At 39.7% G+C, this 19,239-nt stretch overlaps 1 protein-coding gene across 6 annotated transcripts in view; it reads left to right on the top strand.

The window, feature by feature from the left end:
- Positions 1–284: 284 nt before the first annotated feature.
- The window catches only part of DENND5A (DENN domain containing 5A), a 55,082-nt gene continuing 36,127 nt past the window's right edge, over positions 285–19,239 (top strand). For 3 of the 6 annotated variants that reach the window (XM_071762506.1, XM_071762508.1, XM_071762509.1), the window contains exons 1-4: positions 285–526; positions 15,760–15,831; positions 16,430–16,539; positions 17,251–17,911. In XM_071762506.1, coding sequence (XP_071618607.1) covers positions 418–526; positions 15,760–15,831; positions 16,430–16,539; positions 17,251–17,911 — 952 coding nt within the window. In that variant the 5' untranslated portion in view covers positions 285–417. The remainder of the gene's footprint in view (positions 527–15,759; positions 15,832–16,429; positions 16,540–17,250; positions 17,912–19,239) is intronic. The other 3 variants (XM_071762510.1, XM_071762507.1, XM_071762511.1) reach the window with 3 other exon arrangements.

Raw genomic sequence — 19,239 nt, forward strand, 5'->3', positions numbered from 1 at the left:
GCGGTGCTCTCACCGCTGTCCCGGTGCTGCCCACCCCCTCACCGACCCCTCAGAGTACGGACGCTGCTGCGGGGCACAGCTCGGAGCCGCCATCCCGCGGTGCCCTCACCGCAGCCCTCACGGGGCGGCCGCTCCTGAGGGGCACAGCGCGCGAGACCGCCCCTCGCCCCCCCCTCTCGGCCGGAGCATCAGCAGCAGGATGACGTCACCCCCGAGCGCAGGGCGCATGCGCAACACTGCGGCTCCTCTGCCCGCGCCGCCCCCCGCAGGAGCATCTGGGGGCTGTACCCACAATGCTGTGCGGCGCTGCCCGCTCCGCTCCATCATGGCGGCGGCCGCCTCAGCTGGCGCAGCCCCGCCGCCCGCCGCCGCCCGGCCCCGCACCCCCTGAGCCCTGCGCACCCCTCGGGCTCCAGCATGAGCGGAGGCAGCGGGGGCGGCTCCTCGGCACCCGGCCGCTTCGCCGACTACTTCGTGATTTGCGGGCTGGACACCGAGACCGGGCTGGAGCCGGACGAGCTCTCCGGTGAGTGTCCGCGGGGTCGGCGGCCGTCAGCGGTCGCCTCGGTGGGGTTGGTGGCGGCGGGACGGCAGCCCCGGAGGTGGGGATCCGGCCTCACGGCTTCTCTGTTCCGCGGACCCCGCGTGCCGTTTGAGCGGCCCCGGCGCAGTGCGGGGGGAACCGGAGGAGCCGCCGGCACCCCGGGCACCGCTGCTTGAGCTCCCGGTACCGGCGCCCCGGGCTCTGTGTAGCCGCCCTGGCTGCTTGCCATGCAGAAATGCTTGGCTGTGCACAGCCGCCTGTTTGTGGAAGTGTACCCAACTTCTTGAAAAACCCCAACAAAACCCCAGTCTCTTTTAAGTGGCCTCTTCAAAGTGACGCTTGTGCGGTGGCGGTGATGTTATTTTAGATCATTTCTGCCTTAACAGCGATGTACTGCGCTCTTTTTGGAGCTTGGTTGCGTTTATTAACTTTTAATCATGCTCCTGGACGTTTGATACTTGAAGGTGATCCTAATGAATCAGATTTTTTAGATAAAGACTTTTTGCTTGTTCCGTATTAAATTTTATTGTAGCATAGGATAGGAGTTCTCCTCCAGCAGTCTCTGAAAAGAAATAAATCAGATTAGGAAGTAATTGCTCTGTCAGGTGAGAAAGTTCACACCAAATACCCAGGTAAACCAAATCAATCTGCACCACACAGCACTGTGTCAAACCTGTATTTTTAAGGTTGCAAATCTGTTCTTTGTTTTAGTAGTGCCTCCTTGTTCCAGGTTTAGTTTCACTGTATTGGCTTCAATTAAATCAGATTACTGCTTAACATTTTTAACGGTTCAGAAAGGACATAGGAATGTGATGGTGAAAACCTGACCTAACATCAGAACATATTTTTGTATTTGGGTTATCAGAACTTGACCATTTTTTTTTTTTTTTTTTTCTCTAATAATATGTTATGAGGATGTTTAGTTTTACTTCATTGTATTTAAAAAACAAGCAACCCAACAAACCACCAAATAAACATTAGTTTCTTGTAGAGTAAAGTTTGTGTTGGCAGAAATAATTTCTTGCATTGAACTCTCCTAAATTCTGGCTATGATAGAAACTTTGTTCTTTTTATTTTAATGTCTTCCACCAAAATTTCTCATCTCTTTCTCATGCTGAGCAGTACCTTACCCTAGAGGAAATCATGTTTGTCTAATGTTTAGATAACTGTAGACTACAGTTTGAATCTTGAAGAGTGAATAAAGCATAATGGTCTGCTCTATAATGGCACTTTAAATTATAGAATCAGTTTAATTTAAGAAACCCAAGAGAACAAAATGCAATATAATTTCATTGAAGGATATGTGAGGTTCCACAGATTTTTCTTCATTAAATCATAAGTGTACAAAGTTTCTAGGCTGTAAACAGTTTGTGTTGTTAATTTTGTTATTAATTTATGATACATCTATTGGTCTAAGTACTCAGTAACACTCCCTGGTCTTGATAGTAACATGAATAACTCTTTTTGCATAATTGAATTTAAAACTAGCAGTATATTACTTTGAGCTAGCTAACTAGTAAACTGGAAGACATCAGTGCACAGGTCTGAAAGCTGGAACATGATGTTCTTTCTGTGTTTGCTTTCCCTGGCAAGGGCTACATATATAATATGTAAAATTGTTGTGCTCAGTATATCTTAGGTTCTGCTGTTCCACCTTGATCCTGTAATGGTGTTGCAGGTGACAAGATGAGGGGTTTGGGAGGGAGTAGATTTTAGTATTTATGGAGGAGACTGATTTTTGCATGATTTGAAGAAAAGGGTTTAAAAAAAGAGGGGGAGAAACAAGAAGGAGGAGGATAAAATGACGGTAATGTCACAACATATGAGCTAGCTGGAATTCCGAGGCATTTTCTTGAGTTTGTTGTGTTACTGATAATGTGTGATAGTGTGACTGATAATGCTTTCAAATTGTGTCTCAGGTTTTATCCTCCTCCGGTGTCCACTGATACACATGGAAAGGGCCTCTGTTGATTTCAGTGGGTTTTGGCTTTGAAACACTTTGTACTTCCTGCAAGGCTTTCTTGTTCCACTGAAAGGCTCATTGTGCACACCCCCCCTTCCCCCTCCCTTCTTATTTCTGTGCTGACAAATAGATTCTGAATCCTTGTACTTTTGCAGCAATCTGCTTCATAAGTGCCCTTTGTTGGCAGAGCGGCGCGGGCTGAGCTGGTGGGGAGCAGGCTGGGTCCCCGGCAATCGGAACCGGGCTCGGTGGGTCTCGCAGGGCTCGCTCAGCCTGGCTGATGTCATCGCCACCCCAGCGCCGCAGGGAGGCCCCCGGGGATGCTGCCGGCAGACTTTGTTCTCTCCGAGCTAATGAAACTGTGTATTTTCCGTATTCAGCCTTAATATTGATGATAGTGTTTTCTCCAGGTTTATAAGTGAAGCATAAGGTCAGGAATTGATGCTCGTTCTCGTTGCTTTCCCTGACGAGGCACCTCTGAGAGCGTTTTTCCTTTGTATGTTGGCAGCTTCGTAACTAGCACAGCTGTAATGCTTTTTCCTAAAAAAGTTGGGTGACTGACTCAACGTGCACTGTACATGTATATATGTCTGTTTTCTTTTAATATAGTAAGAAATACTGCATTTAGGTCTTTGTAGTTATTGTGGGTTAAAGATAGCATGTTCTCTACTGTTAGGGCATTTTTATCCCCAGAGTCAAGTGATCTGATTATCTGGGCATCCTTTCTGATTTTAATAATTGTGTTTCTACTAAGTGACCTGTTACAGTAGACAGAAAAAAATTTTACTAGGCAGCAGTAAAACAAAACAAAAAAAAAAGCCTAAAACCTAACACTGGATGAATGTTAAGTTTCATCCATTGCCAATTGCTGAGCTGAACAAGAGAGGAGCTGAGACACATTTTCAGATGGTGTTGATGTGCCAAATGTGATGACAGAAATCTCTTAAGTACATTGTGAAGATCTTTTATAGATACATTTCCCTCATAGAGGAAATCACAGATTGGTTGAGGTTGGAAGTGACCTCTGGAGGTTGTCAGGTCCAAGCTGCCTGCTGAACAGGATCACCTACAGTTAGTTGCCCAGTTGCACTGTTAAGATGATAATTTAGTATTGCCAAGGATGGAGATTCCACAACCTCTCTGGACAAGCCTGTGCCAGTGCTTGTTTCCTGATGTTTAGGTGGAACCTCCTGTGATTGATTCAGTTTGTGCTCATTGTGCTTCTCTGGTCCTCTCATGGGGCACCTCTGAAGAAAGCCTGGCTCTGTCCTCTTTACATCCTCTCTTCAGGTATTTATATCAATTGATATGAAGCCTTCTCTTCTGCAGGCTAAACAGTCCCAGCTCTCCGAACCTGTCTTCATAAAAAAGATGCTTCAGACCCTTAATCACCTTCATGGCCCTTTTCTGGCCTTTGTTCACTATATCCATGTCTGTTTTGTGCTGAGGACCACGGAACTGGAGGCCACGGTGCTCCAGGAGTGGCCTCACCATGTAGAGGGGATCACCTCTCCTGACCTGCTGTCAGTGCTGCAACCAGTGCAGCCCCAGATATCATTTGCCTTCTTTGGAGCAAGGGCACGTTGCTGGCACACAGTCAACTTGGTGTCCAGCAGGTAATAATGAAATATATCAACTACAGAAAATCTTCTGTGTGTAATATAACTTGCCATTGTGCTGCAATGTTATGTTAGGCTTCTTAATTTAGATTGTATGACTGTGCTCTGGGAAGATGGGGAGAATGAAGTAGTGCCTCATCTCATTTTTCAACTGGAGTCCCTAATGTGTTGAGTTAGTTAGAAGTGATCTAAACGATGGTGGAAACACTTGTGCTGTATAGGACCGTTTCAGCTTTTGTTCTACCTTCTTTTTCCACTGAAGTGGGGTTTTTTTGTTTGTTTTTTTGTTTTCCCCCCCTCCTCTGTAATGTTACTTTTCAACACTCACTTGTCAATAGAGTATGTTTATTATGGGGGGCAAACCAGTGAGTTAGCTTGCCATTGCATTGAACTTATAAGTAATTGTAGTTTGGAAGCTGGTGTTACAAAATATGGAACTCGGACCCAAATATCTGGGCACTATATTCTAATAAAAGATTTTCTGTTGCATATACCTTAGTAGTCTTGAATGTCATATCATGAAAATGATGATAGCTATTTCAGAAATAACATTGTTACAAACAAGAAATTGTATGAAAAAGAAAGAGAAAAGCTTGTAATCTGTAAAGAAAATTATGATTTAAGGATAGGAGTGTTTTTGCAAAAATCTTATATTGGAAAACTAAAGCCAGTGACCAGTCTGTCATCTGTATTTCTTTTTGCCTTTCTTCTAAGTCTGAGCTGATCTTTTCAGGTTTGGTCCAAAACTTAATTTGTTCCATAGATAGACTTGTGTTCCCTTTGCCAAAACTTTATCATGGTGTTTTGAGCTGTCTGTCTGATCATGAACTTCATTCTTTAAGGAAGATGAGCATTAGGTGAAGCCCATGGGTCCAGGAAATGTCCTTCCTGTACACACCCTTCTTGTGTCTTTTCAGAATTCATATTGGCTCTTCTTTCACTCTACTATATGGTGATGTGGTACCACTTTAATTGTTCTAAATTGTTTTGTATTTTTTTTTTAATGGTGTTGAGGCAAAATCTGTGTGTGTAGATCATCTATATGCTAGCTCAGCTGCTTTATTAGTGCTAGTTTGGGAAATTCTAAAGAAAGATATTATGTGGTGTATAGCATTTACCTAGCACCAGTCAGAATTAATCTGACAAACTGATATTAGAGCAAGTGTTTCTACTTTCCAGCAAAATAGAAATTTCACCTCATCCCTTTGTCTGTAATTGAAGTGTCACTGTTTTTCTATTTTGTATGCTTCAGATTTAAACTGACAGATTATCTTGGTACCTTTCCTGTTGGCAGAGTTTATTTTAACAGCATTCTGTGTCAATATAAACTTTTAAAACAGTGAGTGTGATAAAATGATTGAAGGCTTTGTCATATATATAAACCAATAAATCACTTAGGGTTTCAGAATTAGGATAGTAGTGTCCTTTGTGGTAGTCCCTGTAGCAATGCTGTTATCAGTGCCTCTTAGTTTCCAAGTTTAACAGAACTGAATAGTTACAGGGCTTTATTTTTCCTTAAGGGTGTTTGTAAGGGATAGCTAAAGGGAAAGAGGAAGAAGAGTAGGCTTAATTAGCAAATATACTTTTCTGACTGACATTTGACCTGCTTTGTATTTTCTACTTTTGGGTATTTTTAATTTGGAATTAAGACCTGTTTGGAGCCAGCTGTGACTCTTGCAGTGAAGATGTTCTGCAATACTGTTTATTCCATGGGTAGATAGCGTGTGAGTAAATTTCTGTCTTTGCTATGGCAGTGGTACCAATGCTTGGCTGCAGAAGTAAATTGCATTGGTGTGAGCCATTGCTTGGTTCTTCTGAAGGCTGAAGTGTTCTATGATTTGGGGAGTTTTGTTTTTGATGTTTTTGATGTTTTTTTCCCCTGTTTCTGCTTTGTCTATGGTATGGATGGTATTGGTGCAAGCTTCCCATAGTTCCCTAATGGTGTGCCTCTTCCCTGGGGGTTTAATTCTGATACTGAAAGGGAGGCTTTTCAGTTTCTTTGCTTTCTGAGGTTGCTTATCATGGTCAGGGGTGGGGAGGGACCTCTCCAGTGTCAGCAGGGCTGAGACCATACATTTGTTTTTTTTTAGTGTAAGTCAGTATGGAATGGCAGTGCTGGACATGTGGCACATGTGAAACATTTTAATCCAAATACTACTTTATTCCACTCCTTCCCACCCCCTCTACTTTTCTCAAGAAGCTGGAGCTGTTTGCCACGTTTGAGTGCCAAAAAGATCTTTTGTCTCTTTGGGAACTGAGGCAGACGTGCTAGGTTAGCTGATATGTAGAATAAAGAATGGGAGAGCTGATGTAAGGGGGAAGCAGCTGTACTTTGCTGAACTACATTTAAAGCTACAGTTTATTAGGTGATGTTTCTATCCTGTCAATCTTGGGATTATTGTATTTGTATTTTAGGTTAAACTGAGCTTCAAGTGCTTCTGTTCAAAGCTTGTTTCTTAGTCTTTCCAGGAAAATGCTGCTTTGCTTATGGTTTGGGCAAGAGACCTTTATTTTCAAACTTTCCTGTAGAAGTATAGAATGTTGGGGTTTTTATAATTCCATTTTTTGGGTTTTACTATTTACTAATTTTCTATTATTTTGGCTTTGACTATACACCTGTTATGCATGAGATGAGGTGTGCTCTGGGAACTGCTTCTGTTGTGTTTATGTGCGTGGGTGGTATTTGGGCTTTCTTATTTGTCTTTTTTCCCTTTTCCTTCATATGAAGTCTTTCATGGTTACAACTATATGTTACATAATGTTTTGGTTTCCTCAGGCTCAGCCAGGAAAGGGATTTAACTCAGTCTTCATTCTGGCAACTGTGAACAATTATCTTTGTTAATGACTTGAAACAGAGGGGTGATAATGCTGTTATAAGTGGTTAACTTGGACCTGTGATTTGTGTTTTCAGGACTGAATAAAAGTACTGGACTTTATTTTTCCTGTTCCAATAAAAGTTTCATATTGAAAACATTTTTTTTTCATCAGACATGAGTCATGCCTTTAGAAGACAAAAAGGTAAGCTTGTAAAAGGAAGAAAGCTCAAGAGAAGTTGCTGATGAGATGATAGGAAAGGATATAAGACAGAGTTAAGATAAACTTCAGAGTTTGTCCTGTCTGTTGACCAAAATGTTAGCATGTCTGATTAATTTTCTTGTGCAAGAAATAACATCTGTTTTAAAAATAGAAAAATAACAAAATGTAACTTGACTTTCTTACAAGGCTTTTGGTTTTTTTTCATGGTGGGAGAGTGGTCTTAAGGCAGGTTAGTGCAAACCACTGTTTTCAAAGGTTAGAGAACAGTGAAACTTACTGGACAGGACTTGTATGTTGAGATGGTTGCATAGCTCAACTTTTTGTATTTTGCTGATCTCTATCTGTCATTGGAACATCAGTGGTATATCAGAATATAAATAATTGGCTAAAGGACTGTACAGGTGCTACAATGACATTTGGTCCTTGTGCCTTTACACGGTCATGTTTCCATAGGTTTTTAGAACTGGAGTTGGAGGCCAGTGGGAGTGCAAAAAGTAGGGGCATTTAAGTGGATGGGATATGTCACTGTAAGAGGAAATCCCTCCACAGGAGGGTTGCCTGAGGTGGTCCATGGCTCTGTTTGCTAAGGTGTCCCTGAAGCAGGCTCACTGCCAACCTTAGATGGGCTTGCAGAGAACAGCTGAATTCTATATTAAATATACTTCAAATACGCTTGTCTCCAGTTTGGTTTTATATTTCTGGCACACATAAAAGGATTGTGTTCTATTCTGCTTTCCTTTCTTAGGGTCTTCTGTTGCACATATTTCAGATCTATTGTGTAATGCAAATGCCAACCCCTCCCCAACCCTCGTGGCTGTGGACACGCCTGTCATTGTAATTCTGAGTGCTACTTGTGTTGTTTAGTTGGAAACAGACCTAAATAGCTTTCTGTAAGTCTTTTTTTTTTTTTTTTTTTTTTTTCTCTGGGACAAAGCAGAAAAGTAGTTTTGTAAAACAATTCCGTTTTTAACATTTCCTGGAAAATTTCTGCCAGGCAGTCTTGATTAAAATACATTATGTCTATCTGCTCTCCTGTGTTACATGCGAAGGAATATTAAAAAACAAAACAAAAAACAAAGAGGTTTAGAATGCTTTTGAAAATGCAAGTTGAGGATTTGGAGATGTTTTCTTGTTTGTGCTTTTAGAAAGATGCTTTAGATTCCTGATGGTTTCTTCTGCAACTTCCCTGCTCTATCTCTTCTCAAGCGTTTGGTTTCCTGACCTTACAATCACAGAATGCAGATGTTTTCAGCTATTTTTCTCTGGTGCTTTAGAATAATTGATACAACATTTGAAACTATTCCAGAGTCTGTGTGACAATGTGTTTTGTTATGAACTAGATGAATGCTGAAACTTAAATGATGAATGGATGTCTACTAATTTCTAAATTTTCATTTGCTGTACAGGGCTTAGAAGAATTTATGCTACCAAAGCAATGAGTGGTCAAGAGATTATTTATATCCAGTGGAGTTTACATTAAATACCCTTTTAGAGAAAGTGAGGTTTTTTATGTTACAGTTCTTGGAATATTAGTTACTGAACTCTGGAATGCTAGACAAGGCAGGAAAACAGGATACTTTACAGTTGACAGGTTAGGGTTAACTTTTCTCTTTGTCTCATTTTTTTAGTGACTGCAGTAGAAAAAGCTGTGTTGTCTATTAAACACTCAAATGTACGTTGTAGGCTGAAAAGAAGGTTCTCATGGAAGTGGGATAATGAATTGTAGCAAGCAAGTTGGGGTTCCCTAGATGACAAAGAGGATAAAAAAATTAGAGCCTTTCCTCACTTATGATTTTCTTCCTCTTCTCACTATTTCCTCTAAAGAGAATCCTCAGCCTTTTACAGATGAAGGATGGCAACTCACCCAGAATACATTTCAGTCACACTTAAGATTGATGCTTAAATAGAGTGCAGTGTCCATACTGCATATTTATACCTTTTAGAAAGGCAGGCTGTGGACTGCCTTTGCTTCTGAGTCCTTTTGTCAGCAAACGTGGAGCAGTAACTTGTATAAAGAAGTTTTTAGAGGAAGCCCCATGTGTGAAAATCATAGGTTGTAGAATTGCTACAAATCCAATGGAATGACAATTGTTAGAGGCAGTGATTGAAACCCCTGATTCATTAGAGGTAGTGAAACCCCTAATTCCAGTTGCTTAAACAGTAGTGCTGCAATAAAATGAATGTCATCCTGAAGGCTTTCTTATATGGATAACCTGATCCACTTAAAAAAAACCTGATGAAGATAATTCCACTAACAAATTAACTGGTCTGACCATCACTTCAGCTTGCACTGATTGTGCCAAAAAACAGGGGGAAGAGGGGATTGAAGAGCAGGACAGAGAGTTTGTGTTTTAGGATAAAAGGGAAGAATTCTTTCTTTTACATATCCAAAGAGGTTTGCTGGGGAAGGGAGTCCTCTATAATGAGAAATACGTGCAGTTCTGCTCAAGGAGGAGGAACTGGGCGGAAGGAAACAAGTCATAATCTGAAGGCATTTGTCCATTGATGAAGTGGCTGTTTGCTTACAGATTTGGCAGCTGCAACTTTTCTTGAATCATGGTTTTTATTCCAAGAATTCTTGTTTAATGAATTTCTTACCTTAGCCTGCCAAACTTTGGACGCTTATTTCCAACACTCTAGAGGTTTTTCTCTTCTTTATTTTCATTTCTATATGGTTAAATATTTGTTAAAGAAGGAAGCAGAGAAACTTACTGTTTTGTTTTTAAAGAAGTAAACTTTGGCTAAATATTAGTATAGTAATAGCTTTCTAGTTATGTATTGAAAGGACTTTTCTTTAATATCGGAATATGGAGTTCTGAAAAATAAAAATAGTGTTGCCCTCCTGAAGGCTAGATCTAGGGGTTTTCCTTTTTTTTTTTAAACTTGTCTGGTTTTTGTTGTTTTTTTTTTTTTATTTAAGGGCTTGAATGAATCAACAGATTGTCATCTCATTTGACATCTAGTATGGCTTGGTAAATGTTGGTATTTATATTGGGTAAATGTAGTAATTTGTCTTTATAGCTATAGCCTTATTATGTGTGCTGAGAACTAGGAACCCTGCTGTTTATAGCATCAGCTGTTGGTTTTAGATTAACTTATTTCTAAATGTGTTATGGGCTGCTGCCATTCTTGTATTTTTGGAAACTCTTCAGACTTCTTGTCCGATGTGTTATGCCCTTTGACAGGCAGGCTATTGCAGTTGGGCTTTTTTCACCCATAACCTAAGAATGAGGAAGTTTGTTGTCAAAACAAACAAATATAATGTCCATTTTCACCTAAGTGTCTCTTTGAGCTTTCTTATAATTTTTGGTTGAATGCAGTCTAGAATCAGGCCCTTCTCTGGGTAGTGTTAATAATTCATGCAGTGTTCAAATTTCCTTTTTGACTGACTTCTGACTTGCAACCCACACTTGGGAAACCTCTGCCTGTCCTGGTCAGTTCAGCCTCAGGCTCTCACTCTGCACGAGTTGGGATGACTCCCACCATTGCAAGATTCTTTCAGCTGTGGTGTAGAAAATGTGGAGATGAAGGATATGGTTATAGGGGTCCACAGCATCTTCTGAGTCCCAAGTTCAGTTTCTTCAGCGTGCTGTGTAATACAGGAAAGTTGCCCTAAAGTGTATGGCTCATAGTTTTTGTTGCTGGTCCAGACTCTCATTGTTCTTATTAATTCATTTAGTTACGGCAATATGACCATTTGATGTTGAGGCTGTTTTATATTTGCTTCATTAAGACATTGATTTTATGTGTGAATTGCATATACAGCTAACAGATTCCTGCAAGAGTGTACTTGTATGGAAAATATAATATAAATGGTTGCATGATTTTTTTGTTTAAAAATGTCATGTATACAATAAATGTACACCAGGCTGTATCACAATACTTTAAGGAGAGAAGCAGCTTGGGAGGGTGAAAGTGACAAACCACTTAATCAGAATTAGTAGAGCTTTCTGGGTGCTTGTTTTGTAATTATTTTGAGCAGTGGACTCAATGAACAAAGGTGGCAGTATTAACTATTCTTTGACATGGTGTTGCACAACCATTCTGTTCTTCTGTTGGACACTTGTTCTGGTAACTAGGGTAGCTTCTTCTGACTTCTCTTTATTGCTATAGAGGGGAAACTGAGCTAGACAGCACCCTCTACCTCTGAAATAGCTGATTAAAGGGTTTTTTTTCTAGCTAGTATACAGGGAGAAGTTCCTGTACAGTTCTTAGAAGCACATTTACAAAGAAAGAAACGATTCAGCAGGGAAGACTGAATCGTTACAATCACATAGAAGTTCTTCTGGAAATTTGCATGAGAAATGGAAGCAATCCATCTGGATATGTGTTGCTTCTGTTGCTATAAGCTATCTGAGGGGATGTATGTGATTGGCAGGCATAGCTTGAATTTACAGTGTATGTGTTAAGAGGTTTCAGTACAGGTCTAGATTATTTCATGACTACACGTGGGGGTTTGACAGGAAATATGTTACTACTTAGCATGCTTACATGCACCTCATAGTAGTGATAGCAACCATAAATTGCACTCCCCCATGGTTCAGGTTGCAAACAGAACTTTGTGAACAGCATAGTGAAAAAATGGGAGTGGAGTGAGAGGTGTGTGTCTGTGATAGTGGGGTTCTAAGTCTGAATTTTGATCCCTTTAAAAAGGTTTTGTTTTACCCTCTTGTTGACAACTCAAAAGCCCATCTTTTTCACTTACAGTAAATCTGGTTACCAGATTAAACTTTTAGTTGTTTATGTATTAGGGGGAAGGTCATAAGTGAATTAAACTGCAAGTTTTACAACCTAACCATTTTTCTTATTACTGTGTTGGGAAACCTTTTTAGTTTTTTTTTCTTGAAGAGGATTATGGAAGGCAGTGAATCAGATTTTTCTCAAGGTAAATCAGAAAAAAAAAAGAAATTACACCTTCAGAATTCATACTTTTTATCCCCCCCTCAAAGCCAGGGAAAGCTTGGTAGGTAATGTTTGTAGGTTACTGAGCAGAGTCATCTTCATTCTGTTTTCTGGTGCATTTTTTTCCCCCTCTCTGTAATCTGTAAGGTGTTATCCATTGGTATGGAGAGCTTCGTGCAGATACTTCCAAAGCAGTGCTGTCCTGCACAGGCTGGAAGCTCCATGCAGTGTCTCAGTTTGTAAGCCCTAATTCTTGTCAGACCAAGACACAGACATAGCTGTCGTCTACTCACAGGTTGCTGCTGAAAGAGGTAAGAGCAGGGAGGAAGATGAAAATGAGAGCTGGAGCAGTTCCTGCATGCACAACAGATTTACATTGTAATACAGCTTCTGTTCAGTATTTGGTGACTCAGTGTCACTCAGTAAAATGTGGTGTAGTTGTTGGGTCAAATGTAGGACACTTGGAGTGTATGTGTTAGCTGTTCTAGTGTGTTTGTAGTTAGGAAGTCCAAATTAACAGACATGTAGGTCAGCATCACTTAGGTGGTATAAATAATGTTAGAACTGAAGTCCCTTAGTCCTTTTGGTTCCACCCACTGCAAATGGATATTAGAGCCGTGGTGTGACCTGCACAACTGTGAGAAGGGGCTGGTTCTAACTACATATTCCAACTAAATGTGCTTCAAATCTTTGGTCATCTTGAGCAGGCTTGTACTTCCCTTTATGCATGTAATACAGTCTGTTAGGTTTGCTTTACTGAAGAGATGTGGGAAGGAAGGGGTTGGAGAATTACCTGCCTCTTATGTGAGACTTGATCTGGTCAGCACCGGGCGTATTTTATTGCAGGAAGAGTGCTGTGAGCTGAGCTCTGCCATGGAAGGAGCTGGGCCAAGCCCACAGCTGGATAGCAGCAGTTGTGCCGTGTCCTGGACATCCCTCAGCCAAGGAGACTGCTGAAAGGTTATTCCTAGCTGGTGACATAAGCAAGCTTACTGTAAGATCTTCAGTCTTTTATTCATGTCTTTTTAAGTAACATGGTAATGAGTGAGAGAGCGAGGACTGTGAGAAAGCTGAAGGAATGGCTTGGACTTGCCATAGTTCAGGTGGATAGAATCTTTTCAAGTCTCTGATTGCTGTAGCATCTTTGCTCCTTTTCCTCCCTGTGCATGAATCTGAAGGGACTGGTGAATTGTGAAAGGAGGGAGAAGAAGGAAAGGCTGGTACCAAAGCCAGATGGTTGTTGCTGGTGTTGAAAACTCAATTACCTGGCATGGCAGGAGCCAGCAGGTGGGCAAGCTGGGCCTCAGGAGGAGGAGAGGCTTATTGCATGGTATTAAAACTCTGCTAGAGTCCCATGTTCTCTTCAGTGCACCAGTTTAAGAACCTCTGTGTCTGTGATTAACTCTGCTTCCTTCCTGCTTTGGATGCTGTTTGTGTGGACATGGGCTAAACTGAATTTATGAAACATTAATCTTTGTTCACCCCTTCTTCATTATCTATTTATTTATTTTTAATACAAATTGTTTCACTGATTCTATTTTGAGTGGGATGCCACATGTAGTGTTTTTTCTAAAACCAAAGAAATTCAGAGATTCTCTGCTTCACTGTCACTCCTTTGCTGGGTGCAATTCCAGGTCTCATTCTGAACTGTTGTTTGTGGATTTGTACAGTGCATAGTGAAATGATGTTTCTCTGTGCTTTTATGGTGGTGTTTACATTACAAAATAGAATGGGATTCTTATTATTGTGAAGGTTTGAAGTTGAGAAGCATGTTGAGCTTAAACCTCCTGAAGTCGTCTTTTTAGTTTTTAATTTATCTTTTTTTCCCCCTGGAATTTTTTAAGTTTCTGTTTTTTTATATGTTGCGCCACAGTTCCTGACAAATAATCTTACAGTTGGAGCTCATCTTAAGAAAATAATCTTAAGAAAAGATCTTAATGTATTTAATTTTGAAGTATTCATAACTTTGCACATAGGTGAGCCTAGTGATTGTGGTGTGTGGTTTCCAAATTCAGGAGAAAATTTGGCCTTCAGATACATTTTCCATTATATGTATGTGGAAGGAAAAAAAACAGGAATAAAGCAGCTTAATAAATGTCTGGGTGTTTTCGTCAGTTATCTAGAAGTTGACATTACATCATCTGCACAGGTATAAATATAGAAAATGGTAGGTGTGTTAAATCTCCTTACTCAGTTTTAAAACCTCTGTCTTTACTTGGGTGTGTGTTTGTGTCAGTAAAAATAGAGGGGGCACTATGGCAGTTTCTCTTTCTGGGAGGTTCTAAGTTTCTCTAAAAGCTTATTTTCATCTTTTAAGATGCTGTTATATTTTCTATCATTGACTGTGCTCTTTCCCCAATTGGTTATACTTCTGTGAAATTGTGTTCTGCTTTTTTCCTAATTATCACTCTGTACATGTTTCACATTTTTCCAAATATGCATTTTTTTCTTTCTGAACAGTGATATTATTGAACAAAGTAATAAATAATGTAGCTGAGTGATTTTGTATGAAAATCAGCTGAACTGTTGATTTCTAAGGAAAAGAATCTCTCCTTTAAATTCAATGTTAAAAAACAGGGGATAAGTAAAATAGATTTGAACATTTTAGGTACTGTGAGTACTCCTCAGTCCTGATTCAGGGTAAGTTCCCTGTTTCAGGTATTACTTATGACTTAGTTTAAACCTAATCCAGTTATTAGACTTCTCAAAGGGCTACTTAAGTTCTCCACTGAAATGAAGTTTGTTTGGGTTGTGTGTTGTCTGGGTTATTTGTTATCTATAGGCATTGTTACAGTTATCTCTGTGTGTGGCTACTTTGTGGAAGAAAACATTGCTGGAAATACAGATTTTAAGTTGGTTTAGAAATTGAACTTTAGATATTGCTGTAGAAGTACAGAATAAACCCAACCAGTTCTGGAATCAATTTCTATTGCCATCTAATTGCTGCGTGTAAGAAAACAATCAAGGAGTTGAAGTATGTTTTCTCTTTTGCAGGTGTTGCTGAAATAGTTCAATTTATTTAAAGCATATGATTTCATGCAATTGTGCCTGATTGTTAGTGCAGCTGTCAACAGCTGCATGCTCATTTTAGCTAATTGCATTCTAGTAAGATATCTAAGCTTATTTTAAGTTATGCAGTTGTGCACTTTTTAGAGCAGCTACAGACATTTGGAAAGTTGTGTGCTACCACAATGAACAATCATTGCTTTAGAGGAAATTTGAGAGCTTATTAACACGACCGTGTCAGCCGGTCTGGTTTTATGGGCAGCATCTGTGAAAAGCTGGACCATACCACTTAAATTAATGCACTTCTAAAGGCCTTGAAACAGTCTTGCCTGTGGGGTGACTTTAATCATCTGCTCTTTGGGAGTATTTTATAGTTTAACATGTAAAACTTTTGTTTAACAAGCAAGTGATTCCTGTTACTGCATCATTATTCCGGTTGTGTATACAGACACTGAGCTTCTGTCACATACTGATCATCTCCTTCAAGGAATTTATAATTAAAATGAGAAACTTGTATAAAGTTGTGTATGTATAAAAAGCATACACACAGTGATTTATGAGTAGACAATGTTATGCATGCTAATTCTGTGTAGAATACTTGTATGTTTTTTACTGGTATGTGTTAGCTACATAACTACAGTCAGTAATATGAAATTTATAATGTGGTGTTGTTTTTATTTGTTGTATAGCTTTATGCCAGTACATACAGGCCTCTAAAAGCCGAGATGCTGCCAGCCGTTTCATTCCAAGTGCAACAGAAGGTAAAGGAAAAAGCCTGGGAGTAAAAAGCACACAATTCTTTGTTCATCTGGTACCCGGTATTTGTGGGTATACCCTATCTTAAGTGGTTCTTGATCTTTTAACCTTCTAGACTCTCTCTTCACAGCTAACTTCTTGTAATAGGTGGTGGATACATTTTTTTCCCTAAGTCTTGAAGGGGAAATTAAATGATGCCACTTTTTTGTCTGTCTTTAAACTTCCGTTGTCTTTGCATCTTGTTTATTTGTGCTTTTCTTCAGTAACAAATTGACACCGAGCTTTAGCTGTGCTCTAAGGATCTGAAATACCTGAACAGCAGCTTAGAGAATTGCTGTCATGACGCTGATTGTCACATTTAAGGAAAGCACAGATACTTCATGGCGTAGAAATGTTACAGTGCTAATTCTTGCCAATATCTGCAGTCTGATTATGTGCTAACTAACTGTCTGGCATTTTCTGTCTCTCTTAAAAAGGAGTGGAGTGCGTGCTTATTTCACTTACCCTCACATCTACCTGCTGATGTCCTGCTTTTTGGCCTAATTTGAGATTAAAAAGTGAATGAAGTATTTACTACTGTGTTTTGTTTTTTTTTACCTGCAGGGGAAAACTTTGAACAGACTCCATTAAGACGCACATTTAAATCCAAAGTTCTTGCTCGCTATCCTGAGAATGTTGAATGGAACCCTTTTGATCAGGATGCAGTGGGAATGGTCAGTATCACTTAATGGCTTTGTTTTTAAGACAAAAACTTGCCTTATTAATTGAAGGTATTCATCTGTGTTTTGGGGTTTTTTTTGTTTTGTTTTTTTTTTACAAAGAGGTATGAAGCCCTGTAATACAATTGATAATAATTAATTTCTCTAAATTTTGCAGGCTCAAAAGGCCTTTTAAATTAACTGGAATACTTTTGAAAGGACACTAATTTAAAGCTTACAAGTCCCTAGGAGAGTTTTTTGTTCTTTTACAACTGTTTTGTGACACTGTAGAGAACAGATAGAGAAAGAAATCATGCTACAATTAATGAATCTTTTTTGTGTGATTTTTCGGTTTATAGAGTGCAATGTGGTTTCTTTATTTAGATGAAATATAGTACTTTTCTCTGTCAGGTTTCTGGTCTTGGTGACCAGAATACTTCATCTGAATTCGTATTCTGTTATTTAATTTCTCTTGAGGTTAGTAACAGAATGGTTATGAGTTTCAATAGAAACTACATACAGCACTTTTTAATCTATTCCTTTAGTTTTTCTGATTTAGATGCATGTTACTGTATTGTACAGAGATGTGACACTTAATAGAATTTAAGTAAAATTCGGGGGCAGTCTCTGGGATCTAAATCCTATTTTCTCCAATGCTTCTAGGGGCAGAGAGAGAGAAAATAGTGTTTTAATTGATGCTGTTTCCCTTCTCCCCTTTTCTTACAGCTGTGTATGCCTAAAGGGCTTGCTTTCAAGACACAAGCAGATTCCAGAGAACCTCAGTTCCACTCTTTTATTATTACTCGTGAAGATGGCTCACGGACATTTGGATTTTCTCTCACATTTTTTGAGGAAGTTACAAGCAAACAGATCTGCAGTGCAATGCAGACATTGTATCATATGCACAATGCCGAATATGACATTATTCATACTCCACCCACAAATGACAAAGATAGCTGCAGCAGCACTGGAGACTGCAATGGCACTTCTGTTTCAAAGCTACAGCGTTTTAACTCCTATGACATCAGCAGAGACACACTCTATGTCTCAAAGTGTATTTGTCTGATTACCCCGATGTCTTTCATGAAAGCTTGTAAGAAAGTACTAGAACAACTTCACCAAGCAGTGACTTCACCTCAGCCACCACCTCTACCTTTAGAAAGCTACATCTACAATATTCTCTATGAGGTTCCTCTTCCTCCAGCAGGAAGATCTTTAAAATTTTCAGGTGTTTATGGACCAATTATCTGCCAGAGGCCAAGCACCAGTGAACTACCATTATTTGATTTTCCAGTTAAAGAAGTTTTTGAATTGCTTGGAGTAGAAAACGTGGTTCAACTCTTTACCTGTGCCCTTTTGGAATTTCAGATACTGCTTTATTCACAGCGTGAGTACTTGGTTTTTGTTTTCTTATCTGTAGTTGTACTAGTGCAAGGTCTTTTCCTTTATTGAATTTTAAATCTTTAAATATAATTATTTAATAAAGTTTTTTGTATTTCTGCTGAGCTGTCACTGAAATGTGTATTATACAAATGGTAGCAATTTATAAAATATAACCTGCAGTTATTAGCAACAGTCACCAACCATGAAATACAGACATTTGTGTGTATGGACTAAAGCCAAAGGTGGATTTTGGGTGTATAGTCAAGGTGATTAAAAGTGTATAATGGCAGCAGACTGTTACGTCACAGTTATTGCATTACATGATTAGCTACCAGAGGAAAGCTCTACAGTAAGTCAAACACAGGAACAAAAACTTATTGAACTTTGTTAATAGAAGATCTAGAAATATTTTCCTAGCAGACAGACTTCTTTTTTAGTTTCTCCAGAATTGGGTTAGGGAGTGTTTGTTTGTCTGGATATCTGTGTTCCACCAGTGGAAGATTCGAATGTCAGGTCTTCCATCTGAAGAAGAGTGCAGCCCAGTTGGTTTGTAGTTGTGCTGGATACATCCTGTGGGCATCCACAGGAAAAGCAGTGTGTGCAGTGCCATATTGGAACAGTGTTCCCTCATCTCTTTTAAGACCATCACATTCTAAGTGCTCTTTTCTCCTGGGCTGGAAGTTGGCTTGCTTCTGGACTAGTTTTTCTGTATTCTGGGTTCTCTTTCCAAGTCATATAAATAGGTTTAACTTTTTTTCTTGGGCACCTTCCAAGTGTCTGATCAGTGGCTAATTAAAGAAGCTTAAAATAGCTCTGGCACACTTGAGATTGTATTTTTCACGCATGGACATATGGAATTCAAAGGGATCCATGCAACTGAGGGTATCTGAGCTTGGATCTTGGTGGCTTCTGTCCACTGTTTCCCTACCTCATCCCAGGCCTTGGCTGAGCTGGGATGTGTTGCACCTCATTGGAAGTGCATTGTCTCACTCTGTCAAGGTCTCTCCTGTAGTTTCTGGCTGAAAAGTGTTCTTTCAGTAGAAAAAGAATTTTAGTTATTTGTTTGCTGACTTTTGGCCCTTAGCTTTGGTAAACCAGCTGTGGCAGTGCCTTCTAGTGAAAGCAACCATTGTTTTTTGAGCCTCAGATTAAGTGTTTTCTGAGGGATCTAATCTCTGCCACTTTTTACCTGCTGTTTTTTCTTAAACCATTTGGTGCAGTTTGCAGGTATTCACTCAGAATACTTTCAAAGCTTCTAGTGACTTAAGTTACTACATAGAGCTGGTGGTGTCAACAGCCAAGTGGGACTCTTTCCTAAAATGCTTTGCATAT

Source organism: Heliangelus exortis, chromosome 18 (genome assembly GCF_036169615.1).
Source record: "Heliangelus exortis chromosome 18, bHelExo1.hap1, whole genome shotgun sequence".
NCBI classification, from domain to species: Eukaryota; Metazoa; Chordata; class Aves; order Apodiformes; family Trochilidae; genus Heliangelus; species Heliangelus exortis.